Raw genomic sequence first — 14,398 nt, forward strand, 5'->3', positions numbered from 1 at the left:
GACGTTGAGTTTACTCAATTCCTGTCGCGCGATTATTACTGGAGGCGTCACGCCTTTTAGCGTGACCAATAACACCAACTCGCGAGCATCGGTGCTTGTGATGAGCTGAAGTGCTTCTTCCAATAATGCAGCAGAATTTAGAGCCTGTGATATGTTCATCCAGCCAGATGCGTGTCAAGTATCAACGAGTGCTTTCTACGCTTGATGGCCACATCATTTCTGTTCCAGATAGTCGCCTTAAAAAGCTGATATGTTAGTTGGCATTATTGGAACCACTTCACTTTTCGCAAGGCAGATCGGACTGGTGCTCTACCCATTGGTAAACTTTCTAGATCCTAGCTTGGGGTTTGCAGCCAGCATCAGTTGACAGGTTCAATGACATAGTCGCGTTCGTCTCACTCCCTCGGTCATTGAGGAAACTGCATCGGAACCAGAATGATCCCTCACAGCTTGCAGCTAAAAGTGAGACTGGTCCAGTTTGTCGGCTGCATCACGATGCCTTCCACGATTATCCGTGACGCCACCGGCAGCTTTTCAGCGTGACTGCTGGACCTGAAGTTACATACTACACGTCGACAAGTTTTGCTGACGCGACGTTTGTTTTGAGCGAAAAAGAAGCGCGGACCCCAAGGATGCATTTCTGCAGTAGACGCGTTGCTTCCCCACTGATCTCCTGCTTCTGGCAGGCACTGCGTTTCAGCTTCCGAGTCATCCAAGCATGTCAGTGTGAAAATTCTGTCATCTCGATTTGATGGCTGCACCGTCCAGTGCATTGGCGATTGGAACGATGTCGTTCATTCTGTGGTGCAGAACGTGGACGGTCCTTCGTAAGCTTCTAGCCTCTTCGTTATCGATACGTACGATGCCTCATCGATACCCTGCTCGTCCACTATCACCAACCTCGTTAGTGGTGTGCCACAGTGCCAAAACGATGGCTGTTGACGTAAAACGAACCAATATCATCTTGCGTTGAAAAAGAGCTGAATGATATCAGCATACAGCCGAAGTAGACACATCGTTTTGAAGCATGTGCTCTCGCAGCCAATTGACTGCCGTGTGCAAATTAGATGCTGATCTTTATTCCTATCTCATGGTCTCAATACGAGAAATGCTGCATGAGATTATTGGAATTAATGCAGCTAAGGTGAGTTTAAGCCTGGCAAGAATAGCATCAAACCCCTCGAGAATGCTGGGTCGCTATCCGATCATTGTTGACTAAACAGAACGGCACGAGAGACGGTGCAACGATGGCGCTCATTTAAACCTGCATCGGCTTCTGGGTAATGTGTTTCCGCTGAGCTAGAGGCACAGCGTCCGATCTTGTTTTTCGTCGCTAGTCCAGCACTATATGGGTCAAAGAAGCTCGACGTCGATGTGATAGTCATGTTGAGTAGAGGCGAAGATGGAGAGCCATCGTCGAGGCAGCGAGACTCAGTCGGGTACTCGATTCGTGTGTATCCATATGTACTACAGGCACCTCTTATGCTTGTTCGTTCCTGAGCCGAGAGCCGGAATACTACCTGGACCCTCTTGACTGTGACTAACGCAGGAACGCGCTCACAGCCCAGCAAGCCAATGCAGGTACAGCGAAATTTTGCCACCGTTTTGTCTTTCCATCTGCAACTTGTGTTTCAGGTTTTTCTTCTGACGCAAGGCATTTCCTTTCTCAGAACTGTTTCTGAATGTCTCTAGATTTCAACACTCAACGTGTTTTTCTTCGTTCTCGATCCGGACAGTCCAGCACTTATCTTGTACGAGGCCATCGGCTTGGTGCCTGATGGCCAATCTAGGTCTGCGGATCCCACTGTTCAAATCCCTAGGTTTGGTAGAGCTAAGGCTCACTTCTTGTTGCTAATCGGCAAAACCAACTCTTAAGTCTTGGTCGCTCGCACTAGAACCTGCGGAGTGCTTCCGGGGAGATTGCATGTCCATCTGGCTACTCCCAAGCTTGGTCTCGAGTGCCATGGCTTCGGGGGCTTTGCAAGCGTGCTTTGCATGTCGTTGAGTCTCCGCTGACAGTTTTTGGTGGCTGCAACGAGGTTCGAAGCACATGCTTGTTGCTCTCTTTTGCCACGAACATTGGTCACAGTGAGGCGTCGGCAACGTCAGATGGCTTCACGAAGACCTGACCTACCAGGAACAGTTGCCGCAGCCGATCTTATTCGCCACCAGTCAACTGCTTGGCTTTCACTGAAGCTCTGTCCGAATGTGGTATCGCTTCGATCACTATTGAAGCCGATGTTGGGCCCTTAGTTCTCGAAAGGTCCAGCGGGATCTCAACCAAACTGGTGAAGAAGCTCTTGCCCGAGTCTCGACCACACTTACACCAAATGAGCTACGTCAAGATGGAGATAAGCACAAGGCACGGCCACCGTGCATAAAAAAGGCCTGTACAGATTTGTGTTTGATCTCTCTTAGCTCATACTCATGTCCTGTGGTGTAGATTGATCACCTCTTCGTTACGCATTTGCAGGGCATCTACAGGGTCCAGTGGTCCGTACAACACGAGGGCGATAATCTTGCATTTCTCTGATTACGAAGACACTGAACGAGAACCTACCGACAAGACGTTCCGTCAGGTTCACAAGCCGTTCAGGCCCGTCCGGAGATATTTGTTGTCTTCGTATTCAGTCGAAGCAGGTGAAGTCGACGTCGGGTCTTTTGAGCTCGTATAAGGCGCACACGTGGTGGCATTCAATCGCTCCGAACAATAGTCCGACTTGTTCGGGCTCATTGACGCCACGATACTTTATAATCTCACATTTTGTTCAAAGCATTGCATGAAGTAGGCACGAAAGTAGGGTGTAGTCGTTGCTAGCTTCGCTTCGAGGACCAGGTGGTGAGCTGATGAAAGTCTCGCTTGCCTTGCGTGCTTGGATTGTGGTCTGTGTATCCACTATAAATATAGCCTTGCGCCCAAAGAAGATAACGTATAATGCCTCTATCTGCGTGGTCTTCACCTGGCTTTTAAAACTTCGATCGGACAATCATAAAAAAAAATATAAAAAAAGAGAAAAGAGAGTCACGCACAAATTTTAAGGAACGGCTGAGCCATCAGTCGTGATTTTGCGTAAGACTCGTGGTTAGCTGCGCGATACCGTCCAATTTTTTGCAGAATGTAAGCAGCTCCCGAAGAAATATCTGAATACAGGCGGGCGGTCCAACACAACGACATTCCATCGTCAAGCCGTGCGTATTGGGTCAAAAGTCGAGTCCTGCTCGAGCTTCCCAGAGAAGAAAAAGCCTTGAGGCGCCCTCAATACCGCAACTGCCACATCAAAACCGTTGTCCCTCAGACACGCAGTCTGACACATTGAATTGCCAGAGCCTCGCATCCACATTGTAAAGTATAAAGCACAAACGTTACCACGTTTTTCTCGCTTTTCGGACAGAATCTTGTCCCATGACAGTATAGCCTCAGAATCTAGTCAAGATTGAGATCACATCCTCAGTATACACGAGGATCATTCTCTTCCTATCTTTGTTTGTAATGCATTGTGCATCGTTCATCATCGGCTATATAAAAGAAAATTAACAAGTAAGCAATCAATCTCTATCAGTAATTATTCAAACTCGAACAACCATTTCAATCACGTGAACACAAATCCACGCTACCAAGTCTTGGCACAATTTTCTCTCTGTACATCTGAACACCTCATCTTCAACGATTGGTCTTCTTTTTCCCTTTCTTCTTTCTTCGTGCGGCGCCGCCATTTTAATTACCCCTGTGTTGCTTGACCGTTTACATTCACAATGACGAGAATCAAGTGTCAATGGCGGCACAGATGAAGAAAAAATTGCAAATCGATCTCCTCGACGTTTTGGTAGCTGAGATTCTAAACCTTTCTTAGTGGCTACGTCGAGTGTTCTGGGCTTGTTAAATGCTTGGGGTCGGACATTACTTTTTTGGTGTTTTTTTGCTTGCGTGGATGATGGAAGCGGTGCGATGTTAGTGGCTGTGGTACCTTGTGATCTTCTGAGGGAGCAGTAGAGGCGAGTGCGCGTGCGTGTTACCTAGCATTCTGGCATGTTTGCTCCGAGCGAAGCGTCGCGCCTGTTCTTAGCTGGCAGACCTTGTCAGTACGTATGATCAAGAGCGAGGGCCGGGACACTGCCAACTAACCGGTATCACGAATTGACGTGGCACGACCATTACGAACAGGGCTTTGTGGTCGGAGCTGCAAAATCTTGGATAGAGCTTTCCAAATTTATCAGAAGTTGCATATTGTCTATATTGACTCTAGCAAGTCCCTGCAATTGGTGACCACATGCTCGTGTCATTCCATCGTGCAATCTAAAACGTCGCTCATAAGATCATATCCTCCCGCCTCTTTCATGAGGTCCACCCGGACAAGCTGTACCTTTCCTCCTTTCCTAACAGTACTCAATCGTCATGACTTATCTTCTCAATCTTACCATCTCTCTTCTCACCACTCTCGCCGATGATCCTGATTCTGTCTATTCTGACCTTCTCATTATCTGCCTCGCTTTCCGCCACGAATATTACTAGACTGCTGACGTTTTGGAATTTCACAAACCGTAATTCGATCTTAGCGGTGTTCGTCTTAGGGTCCCAGTCTTTTTCTGTCAGCGTTACATCCTGCGTGGCGGCATTGCTTTCGGCATCGTCGAAGGAAAGAGCTTGAGGCTTGTTTGTGAAAATCTTGAGAACCTTTGGCCGCGATGGCTGCTCGTCATCGTCTGTGTCTGTGGGCGCGGATGTGATGTGTAAAGAACGGACTTTCAAGGTAGATTGGAATGGTACATATATCATGAGTTGTTCGTCGGTGTCGGATTCGACGTAATCCTTGTCGTCGTTTTCTAGCTAGTTGTTAGTTCGTTCTTCTCATCAAGACGGACACTGCTTACCTTTGGGCTTCGCTGTATTAAATATCGCCCTAGCGCCTCCCTTTGAAGTTTCCCAATTCAGTAGCTCCAGACCCAGTACATCCACTTGGTCCGTTACATCGTAGTAATTCTTCGGTAGCGCCGCACCGAGCCAGTACTGTCCTGATGAACCTGCTGAGCCCTCTCCACTATCGATCTTGTTTGCTTCCTCGGCCACCTTCTTGATTGCGGTACTCAACTTCTGAGGGTTGGCGCCTTGGATATGTTCAATTTGGCGTGCATTCTTGAAGATCATAAAGGTTGGCATCGCAGTCACTCCATATGCTTGAGAGAGTTCTTGTTGTCTATCTGTGTTGATTTTTGTGAAGGTAATCTTATTTGGTCGGGACAGCTGAGCCGAGAGCTGCTCATATATGGGGGCGATCTGTTGACATGGTCCACACCAGTCTGCGTAGAAATCAGCGACTACGATGGCGCTCGAGGAGAGGAGGTTCGAGAATTGTGTTGTCGATTCGATTTGTACTGTTTTTGAAGTCATCTTGTGTGTGGCGACTGTGGCCGCATACAATTTGGTGTTCGCAAGTGGCAGTCAGCGAGAGACTTGGAGATGAGCAGTCTGTATGTTTGCCTTAGCGGTAGGTGGCTGTAGAGGAATGCTCAAGTGAGTTGGGGGAATGTTCAAATTTATTCAGCGCGCAGGCGTCATATCGATACGCGTTGCGGGGTCCTTGAGACGCGACTGCTTACAAGAACAAAATACTCCCATCAAGTGAAGCACAGAAGAGGGCTTGCACTACCTCATGAACCGCACACAAAGAGGTTCAATAAGCTCGACAAAATCCGCAATGGGGATTGTACACACTAGGAGGAATGTGTTCTCCATTATACGCATAGACAAAGGTCTTCCTCGTTCTTTGCATCACTTCGTGTCCTTAGATGACATGAAACACCACTCTTATGCACAAGCTACAGCCTTGACACCCAACGATGACTTCACCCTCGTCTGCAACGTCTTCTAGCTGCTGCTCGGATACTGTGTATGTACTACCACAACGGCAGCCTTTCGACCACTGAGAGGATGCCTCGTGGTAGTCCAAATCCTCCAGATCAACAGTTTCCAGGCTCAAAGCAACAACTTGTTTGTCCTTGTTGTTTGCTACAATCCTTGCTTTGCTTGTCGCCTTAAGCAGCGTGTCATCATAGGCCGCACGTGAAGTTGGATTGGCGAGCGTCTCATAAGCTTGAACTATAGCGTCGACGCTGTGCCTCGCTTCTTCAGAAACAGCTTTGGCAGGTACCTTCGATCTTTTCTGAACTGCAGCTCTGTCTGGGTGATATCTGAGCAGTGCTTGCCGGTAGGCTGCTCTCAGAACGTCAATTGTTGGTGGTTTTTGATCTGGACTCTGTGGCACTGCCAGGCCTAGGACGATATAGTGATTAGCAGATCCTTCTGAATAAGTCTGCGACATCTAGATTAGCCATGTAAGATGTGTCTGACTTCGCTGTGACGAACTAAGTCGAACACGAAAACTGCAAGACTGAGGTGGAACTTATTGAAGAGGACAAGAAATTGAGACCTGGAGTGCCTGAGGGTAAATACTACGGTGTCGCATAAGAGCCACAGACATATATAAATTTCTACCCTTGGAGTGGCTAGTTATTACCTTGCACGAGAAACCACCTCAGACAGAGAGAAGGAACAAAGGAAGAGAGTACTAAGCATGACACAAAGAGCAATAACTGCTGCCAGCTTCTTGACCACCATCACCTCAGACAATCTCATGAAACCCTCAGCTGGATGGCAGTCTTTGCCTGCAAGCTGGAACGTCTAGACAGCGTGCAGGGTGTCACACTCAGGAGTGCTGGTTTGTACTGCGTCGCAAGCCTGTTCTTTGCATCGTGGAAAATAGTACCATGGAAAGCAAAGCGAGAAGGTTGTGGTGTCAGCTGGAAAGAAGAAATTGCCTAGTCAGCAGAAAGAAACGGTGCGCATGGAAAACATGAAATGTCGAATATATTATACCAACACCTTCCTGCCAAAATGACTATCCGGCGGAAGTGTCTGCAGCTGGACATGAATACCTGGTCCAGTCAACCCACCAACTCCTGCTAACCACTTCACAATGAGAAAATTTGGGTTGATTGCTTGATGAGAGAGACTCGTCTGTTGTAATAGCCTGCTCGCATTGTCGCTCGCTCCTAATCAGCAGTTACAATTTCCAGCACCTTGTTGTGTAGCCTCTGGCCTCAAGTCAAGTGGGCCAGTCCTGGGATTTGCTCGAAGATTTCTTGGGCCAGCCTGATCTAGTGGTAGCTTCTTTGCAATTGCAGTAAAGAGCTCCTTGACGTTGTTCGAAGTCTTTGCCGATGTTTCAAAGAATAGTAGACCCGCCTCTTTTGCATACTGCTCAGCATCTGCAGCCGGTATCGCTCGCTTGTCAGGGTTCTCGTCGACAATATCTTTCTTGTTACCAGCAAGGGCAATGATTATGTTCTCGTTGGCTTGCCGTTGGAGCTCTTTTACCCACGACTTCGCCTTGTCTAATGATGACTGTCCATGTCAGCATAAAGGAAAGTACATTCGAAAACTGTTACGTACAGCTTGTGTAATATCGTAGACCACGACAGCGCAATGGGCGTTCCTGTAGTACATTGGCGCTAAAGATTTGTATCGTTCCTGCCCGGCAGTATCCCATATCTCGAACTTCACAGTGGTGTTCTCATCCAGGGTGACAGTTTGTGTAAGGAAGGCGGCACCGATCGTAGATTCGCGATAGTCGTCAAACTGGTCCTTGACGAATCGCAGAACTAACGAGGACTGAAGGAGTTAGTGGCTGAATATGCTGGTCAAGCACAAGATCAATACCTTTCCAACCGCGGATTCACCTGTGATAAAGTTAGCTGATCGCACCCAGCACTGTTTGGAGGCCATCTTGCTGTACCAAGTAATACCAGTTTGAATTGAGCAAATCTGCCGCCTGCTCCGGGACGACCAGCTGGCCCTCTTGCCGCCATGTTTGAGGTGTGTTATACAGATTAGACGATGGCGTCTGGGACTCTTTTCGAAATTCGGCGCAGGTAAATCGAAGATGCAGCTGAGTGCGCAGTTCAAGTCGAGTGTTTGTAGTAGCACCAATAACGTAGTGAACCGGTAGTGCCCGTTCGATGAAGCGACCAAAGAATCACAAGTTATAATGGTGCGTTCGACGTGTAGGCAGTGACAATGCACAGCAGACTAGTTGAGCAATGGAGACTTCGGCCGGAGTAAAAAGGCCTGGAGAATGACTTTTACTGGTCACTTGCTGTGGCTGATACCCTGTCCCATGACGAAGCTTGAGATGTCACGTCCCACTCCTCGTCGTTGCTGTGACTGCCCTTTGCTTATCAGATATCGCACACTGTTCACGACTACCACTATTTCTTCTTTGCGCTCGTTCTTTTCTTGCGGGATAAAGGAGGGCTTGGAAGAATCCTTCTAACATGGCAGGGTTGCTTCCCTTCCGCGATATCAACGTGCATGCTTCGAGCGCCCATTATGCCTTCACATCCCCCTCCAATACGACTGCGCCGACATTGGTTGTCGAGCGACCATCAGGCGACATCAGACTGAATAATGGCCAACTCTTGGGAACGAAGCGGGTATCGAGTATTGCTGGCATTTTGGGGATTATCAAGCTTAAGCTCGACAAGTACATTATTGTTATTACAAAAGCTGAGCCCATGGGCAGGTTGCGAGGACATATGGTATATCGAGTAGTTGCGACAGAGTTTCTTCCATTGCGAGAGAGACCTCTACACGATCCAGACGAAGACACCTATCTCACGTACCTGAAGTTACTGCTGCACAACGGTCCCATGTACTTTTCCTACTCCATCGACCTCACCAACTCCTTCCAGAGACAAGCACAGGCCGACCTCTCACAGCCACTATGGACAAGGGCAGACGACCGCTTCTTCTGGAACAGATTTGTGCAGACCGATTTGATCGACTTCAGGCTGGGAGGAGGCAGTGGAAGTGGCACAAGAGGAGGACAGCAACCAGGTGCAGATCCTTATATCCTCCCCATCATGTTTGGCATGCTGCGCATTACACCTGCAAAGGTCCGAAGCACCACTTTTACCTTTGCTCTGATGACCAGGAGGTCACGCCACAGAGGTGGTACTCGATACTTCTCTAGGGGTATAGATGAACACGGTCACGTATCCAACTATAACGAAACCGAGCAGATCGTCATCTTGAACGATACTGCAGGACCTGCTGTAGGCTATGCTGGCAGCGACACTTCAACGGGTAAAGTTGCAGGATCAACTTCAGAAACTCAGATCATGTCATATGTGCAAACTCGTGGTAGTGTACCAGTCTTCTGGGCAGAAATCAACGATTTGCACTACACTCCAAAACTTCAAATTCGAGGCGTTGATACTGCTCAGAAGGCTGCAAGGAAACATTTCCTCGAGCAAATCAGAATCTATGGTGAGAACTATCTTGTGAACCTGGTAAACCAAAGAGGTCGTGAAGAACGCGTCAAGAAAGCATACGAACAAATGGTGCGAGCTCTAGTCAGCGCACCCGAGGAGGATGTTGAAGCCGACAGAAAGACATCAGAGTTGTTCCACGAGATTGAGCCGAAGGGGGGGAAGCAGCGCATGGACAAACTCCATTACATTTATTTTGACTTCCACAATGAGACGAAGGGCCTGAAATGGCACAGAGCTCAACTCCTCCTTGATCAGCTTATGGACGGACTTAACAAGGGCGGGTATTTCAAGGGCGTCGAAATGCCAGGCAATACAGAGGCCCTCGATGTGCGGTTACGGCAGACGGCAGTGGTGAGGACCAACTGCATGGACTGCCTCGATAGAACAAACGTGGTGCAAAGTATGCTTGGGAGATGGGCTTTGACCAAGCAATTGCAAGATGCAGGTGTTCTCTCACAATCTGACCAGGTCAGCGACGATCTCGCCTTCGAGCATCTCTACCGAAATATCTGGGCCGACAACGCTGATGTTGTTTCGAAATCATACTCTGGCACCGGAGCACTGAAGACCGACTTTACAAGAACCGGAAATAGAACACGGATGGGCATGGCTCAAGATCTTAACAACTCGGTGACGAGATACGTGAAGAACAACTTCCTTGATGGACCTCGACAGGATGCTTTCGACGTGTTTCTTGGAGCATACCTGCCATCTACTGCTGGAGTCGGTACAGCACAGACCTTTGTCGACAAACGACCGCTGGTCGTGCAAGCTGTTCCCTACATCCTTGCAGCCATGGTATTCATCGTTTTCGTCTTCTTGATGACCTCTCGAGCACCGGACGCAACAGTATGGCCTATACGAATATTCATGCTTCTCTGCGTTGGTGTTGCGGCATGGTCGGCACAATTCATTCTCGCCAACGGAATGTTATTCGTGAACTGGCCAAAATTGAACACGCCTCAATACGCGATAGAAGGCTTCTCCAATGCTATGACCCGAGCTCAGAAAGACCCTGTGCTGGCTAAAGTCCTTCAGGCAGTCCCAGGAAATGCTAAGCGCGTACGAAACATAAGTCAGACCAACGTGGGTTATATGGAAGAGGGCAAAAAGCGGATGGATTAGAGCACAAGCGAGTGATACCCATAGATAGTGGTTATAGAACAGTACACTTCCTTCACATGCCTGCTTCGAGGCCAGTACTATGATTCGTCCCTTAGTGGTTAGGAAATTCTTCGGCAGTCTGACCTCGACTCCACCAAAAAGTTGCCCGTTATGGCTGGATCGCAGTTGCTATTGTAGAGACGGGCGTATTCGTTGCATTCCGTTCGCTCTTTCTTGCTTTCTATCGCGGTCACGATGAGGGCATCTCGGCTGGTGCAGCGCTCATCGAGAGCTGCTGCAAACATACATCGATCCACAGCACAGTCTTGGATCTGTCGAAGATGCGCCTCAACCTCTGTGCTGGCACCTCAATTAAGGACATCAGAACCTTTAGCAAGATCGCCTCTACGTCAAAAATGGCAGCAGCAGAGAGGCGCTGCTGCAGCAGCCGCCATGTAAGCGCTTTTCAATCTGGAACACAAACAGGAAGCTGACAGATGCAGGCTAGAGGAGGCACAAGAGCCAGAGACACTATCTCAGGAGACGATCATAGAAAACATGTCAACTGAGGAGGCGAAGAGGCTTTCAAAAGTTCGGAATATTGGTATAGCGGTATGGAGTGTCCAATGTGTCGAGAAGTCGGGATTTCGGTGCTAATTCGTGTCCAGGCGCATATCGATTCAGGCAAAACGACAGCGACAGAACGTGTACTCTTTTACACTGGCCGAATAAAACAGATTCACGAAGTTAGAGGAAAAGATGCAGTTGGAGCAAAGATGGACTCTATGGATCTTGAAAGAGAGAAGGGCATTACCATCCAGTCTGCTGCCACCTTCTGTGACTGGGTCAAAGATGGTGAGAAATACCACATCAATTTGATCGATACACCTGGACATATCGATTTTACCATCGAGGTTGAAAGAGCCTTACGAGTGTTGGATGGAGCTGTGATGATTCTCTGTGCTGTGTCTGGTGTGCAGTCCCAAACAATTACGGTCGATCGCCAGATGCGCAGATACAATGTTCCTAGGATAACCTTCATAAACAAGATGGACAGAATGGGTGCCAATCCTTTCAAAGCGGTCGATCAGATCAATTCGAAATTGAAACTTCATGCTGCTGCTGTACAATACCCTATTGGTTCTGAGGATAATTTCAGAGGACTGGTCGACCTAATTACTATGGAAACGATCTACGCCGAAGGAGAAAGCGGTGAAATAATAACAAGAACAAAAGAAATCCCAGCCGATATCAAAGACCTTGCTGTCGAACGTCGGACTAGACTGATCGAGACTCTGGCTGATGTTGATGATGAGATGGCTGAAATCTTCCTCGATGAAAGAGATCCAACTCCTGAAGAGCTCAAAGCCGCTGTACGACGAGCAACATTATCCCTCAAGTTCACGCCTGTCTTTATTGGCTCGGCACTTGCCAATAAGTTCGTCCAACCCATGCTCGATGGTGTTTGCGACTATCTACCCAATCCATCCGAGGTCGCAAATACTGCTCTGGATCGTCGACAGAAAGAGGCTCCTGTCAAGCTCATACCATACAACTCCTTACCCTTTGTAGGCTTGGCCTTCAAATTGGAAGAGTCAAACTTTGGTCAATTGACATATATCCGTGTCTATCAAGGTGCTTTGAAGAAGGGTATGAATATCTTCAATGCTCGCAACGACAAGAGAGTCAAAGTGCCACGATTGGTACGAATGCATTCTGATGAGATGGAGGAAATCCCAGAGATTGGTGCGGGAGAAATTTGTGCTGTCTTCGGTGTTGATTGTGCTTCTGGAGACACTTTCACAGACGGATCGTTAGGTTACAGCATGACTTCCATGTTCGTGCCAGAACCTGTCATCTCGCTTTCTATCAAGCCAAAGAACAACAAGGATCTGTCGAATTTCTCCAAAGCCATTGCTCGGTTTCAGCGCGAGGATCCGACTTTCAGAGTTCATTTCGACGCTGAGTCGGAGCAGACTATTATCTCTGGTATGGGCGAACTACATCTCGAAGTCTATGTGGAACGCATGCGCAGAGAATACAAAGTCGACTGCGAGACTGGACAGCCTCAAGTAGCGTACAGGGAAACTGTTACACAGAAGGTTGAGTTTGACCATATTCTCAAGAAACAGACTGGTGGTGCTGGTGATTATGCTCGTGTCGCTGGATGGATGGAACCTTACACTTCTCTGGGTGAGAACAAGTTCGAAGAACAAGTTGTTGGAGGTGCCATCGACGAAAAATTCCTGTTCGCCTGTGAAAAGGGCTTCTACGCAGCTTGCGAAAAGGGTCCTCTTATCGGCCACAAAGTACTCGGCACAACCATGGTCATCGACGATGGTGCTACCCACATGACTGATTCGTCTGAAATGGCTTTCAAACGTGCAACACAAGAGGCATTCAGGAAGGCTTTCGCTCAAGCTAACCCAGTCGTCTTGGAGCCACTTATGAAGACAGTCGTTTCAGCACCGTCAGAATTTCAGGGTAATGTCATTGGTCTGTTGCAGAAGCGTAATGCTGTCATCAACGACTCAGAGGTTGGCGTAGACGACTTCACATGCCATGCTACCACGCCACTCAATGGCATGTTCGGCTTCAGCGGTACCCTAAGAGCAGCGACTCAAGGTAAGGGCGAGTTTAGCATGGAGTTCAGCCATTACGAGCGAGCGCCTGGACAGCTACAGAAAGAGCTGATGGCGAAGTACCAAAAGGCTCAGGCCGAGAGGAACAAGAAATAGAGCCTGTCTAGCTCAAGCGTGTTCACAAAGACTCTTTTCAACGACCTTACTTGCCATGCTTTCGGCCGCGGTATGGTGTGTACGATATATGTACAATGATTGCAAGACTATTCAGCACATCCTGGACTAGCAAGGGCACCGATGACAACGTCGAAGCATTTTAGCACTATATTGTGAGTCATCTAATGTCTGGGATTTAGCTGCCGTCATGACGCAAGCTTCACTAAGTTATCTTTCTCGGAGCACATAGATGCTTGATGATAAGTGCAGCAATATTCGATAGAGGTCAGCAGGCGATTTCGGATGTTTCGCCTGGCACAAGATAGATATGACAGATAATACTATGTATATCATCACTCCTGGAGAACAATGTTTTCCCCTACTTTCTTGAAGCGACATAGCTTTCATTTGTCGTAGTCCGGCGGACCAAACCGTCGTCTTGCACCCTTCAGGAGGCAAGTTCTCGTTAAGATTGTCCAAATCGCCGAGCCAGTTCCTGGTGTCGTAAAATCTGACTAATTCAGAACAGTGATAGAGTAGATCAAGAATCATATCATTCACGCCTCTATATCTCGTCGCTGTACTATATCCACTGCACCGAGCGACACGCTGACAAGCTCCGTCCCTTCTCCCTGAAATCAAGCACATCACCCTCAATTGAAAATCAACTCCAAGCTCATTCTTGCTGCTGTCCACAAACCCCCAGATCCTTCCTAGGCGTTTACAGCAGTGCAGCAGCCCCAACAATCGCACCGAAAACACCACCGATACCCGCCACGACCTGGTGACCCATTGCAGCTGAGGTCGCCGAGGCAGCGGCGCTACTAGCCGCTGAGGACACACTGCTGGCGGCGGAAGAAGCAACGCTTGTGACACTACTGCGTGCGGATGAAGCGGCGCTGCCGGTGGTTGCTGAGGAAGAGGCGGAACCTGAATTTGAGGAGGCAGCAGAGGTTGAGTTGGAGCAGGAGGCTTGGCTGGGCTGTGGAGAGGAAGAGAAGTCAATGATTGTGCGTTGCGCGGACGGCAGGCCTAGTGGTTGGGCTGACGGAAGTGCGGGATGGAGTATGGTACGTACCAGCGTCGCGCCGACAGGAGTACATATCAGCTGGGCGTACTGCAGAGCCTGCTGTTGTCCTGCCTGATCGCAGCTCGTGCTGATGCAGCATGAGATAGTGGAAATCCACTGCTGATCGTTGCAGATGCCTGTAAAAGCAGCAGGTCAGCTT

At 48.6% G+C, this 14,398-nt stretch overlaps 4 protein-coding genes across 4 annotated transcripts; 2 read left to right on the forward strand and 2 right to left on the reverse strand.

The window, feature by feature from the left end:
- Window positions 1-4,384: 4,384 nt before the first annotated feature.
- On the reverse strand, window positions 4,385-5,386 carry txl1 (Thioredoxin-like protein 1; the record flags this gene model as incomplete). The annotated part of the gene is made up of 2 exons (XM_064900577.1): window positions 4,385-4,821; window positions 4,870-5,386. The coding sequence occupies 2 exons, from the start codon at window positions 5,384-5,386 to the stop codon at window positions 4,385-4,387; spliced, it is 954 nt and encodes a 317-aa protein (XP_064753889.1).
- A 1,665-nt stretch (window positions 5,387-7,051) lies between these two features.
- Window positions 7,052-7,863, reverse strand: YPT52 (GTP-binding protein of the rab/ypt; the record flags this gene model as incomplete). Its single annotated transcript, XM_064900578.1, has 3 exons — window positions 7,052-7,399; window positions 7,448-7,666; window positions 7,801-7,863. The coding sequence occupies 3 exons, from the start codon at window positions 7,861-7,863 to the stop codon at window positions 7,052-7,054; spliced, it is 630 nt and encodes a 209-aa protein (XP_064753890.1).
- A 465-nt stretch (window positions 7,864-8,328) lies between these two features.
- On the forward strand, window positions 8,329-10,452 carry SAC1 (Phosphoinositide phosphatase sac1; the record flags this gene model as incomplete). Its single annotated transcript, XM_064900579.1, has 2 exons — window positions 8,329-9,678; window positions 9,796-10,452. 2 exons carry the CDS (start codon window positions 8,329-8,331, stop codon window positions 10,450-10,452), a joined length of 2,007 nt encoding a protein of 668 aa, XP_064753891.1.
- A 537-nt stretch (window positions 10,453-10,989) lies between these two features.
- MEF1 (Elongation factor G, mitochondrial) lies at window positions 10,990-13,169 on the forward strand (the record flags this gene model as incomplete). Its single annotated transcript, XM_064900580.1, has 2 exons — window positions 10,990-11,043; window positions 11,100-13,169. The coding sequence occupies 2 exons, from the start codon at window positions 10,990-10,992 to the stop codon at window positions 13,167-13,169; spliced, it is 2,124 nt and encodes a 707-aa protein (XP_064753892.1).
- Window positions 13,170-14,398: the final 1,229 nt, after the last annotated feature.

The sequence above is a fragment of the Lithohypha guttulata genome (assembly GCF_036872675.1).
Source record: "Lithohypha guttulata strain CCFEE 5908 chromosome Unknown scaffold_4, whole genome shotgun sequence".
NCBI classification, from domain to species: Eukaryota; Fungi; Ascomycota; class Eurotiomycetes; order Chaetothyriales; family Trichomeriaceae; genus Lithohypha; species Lithohypha guttulata.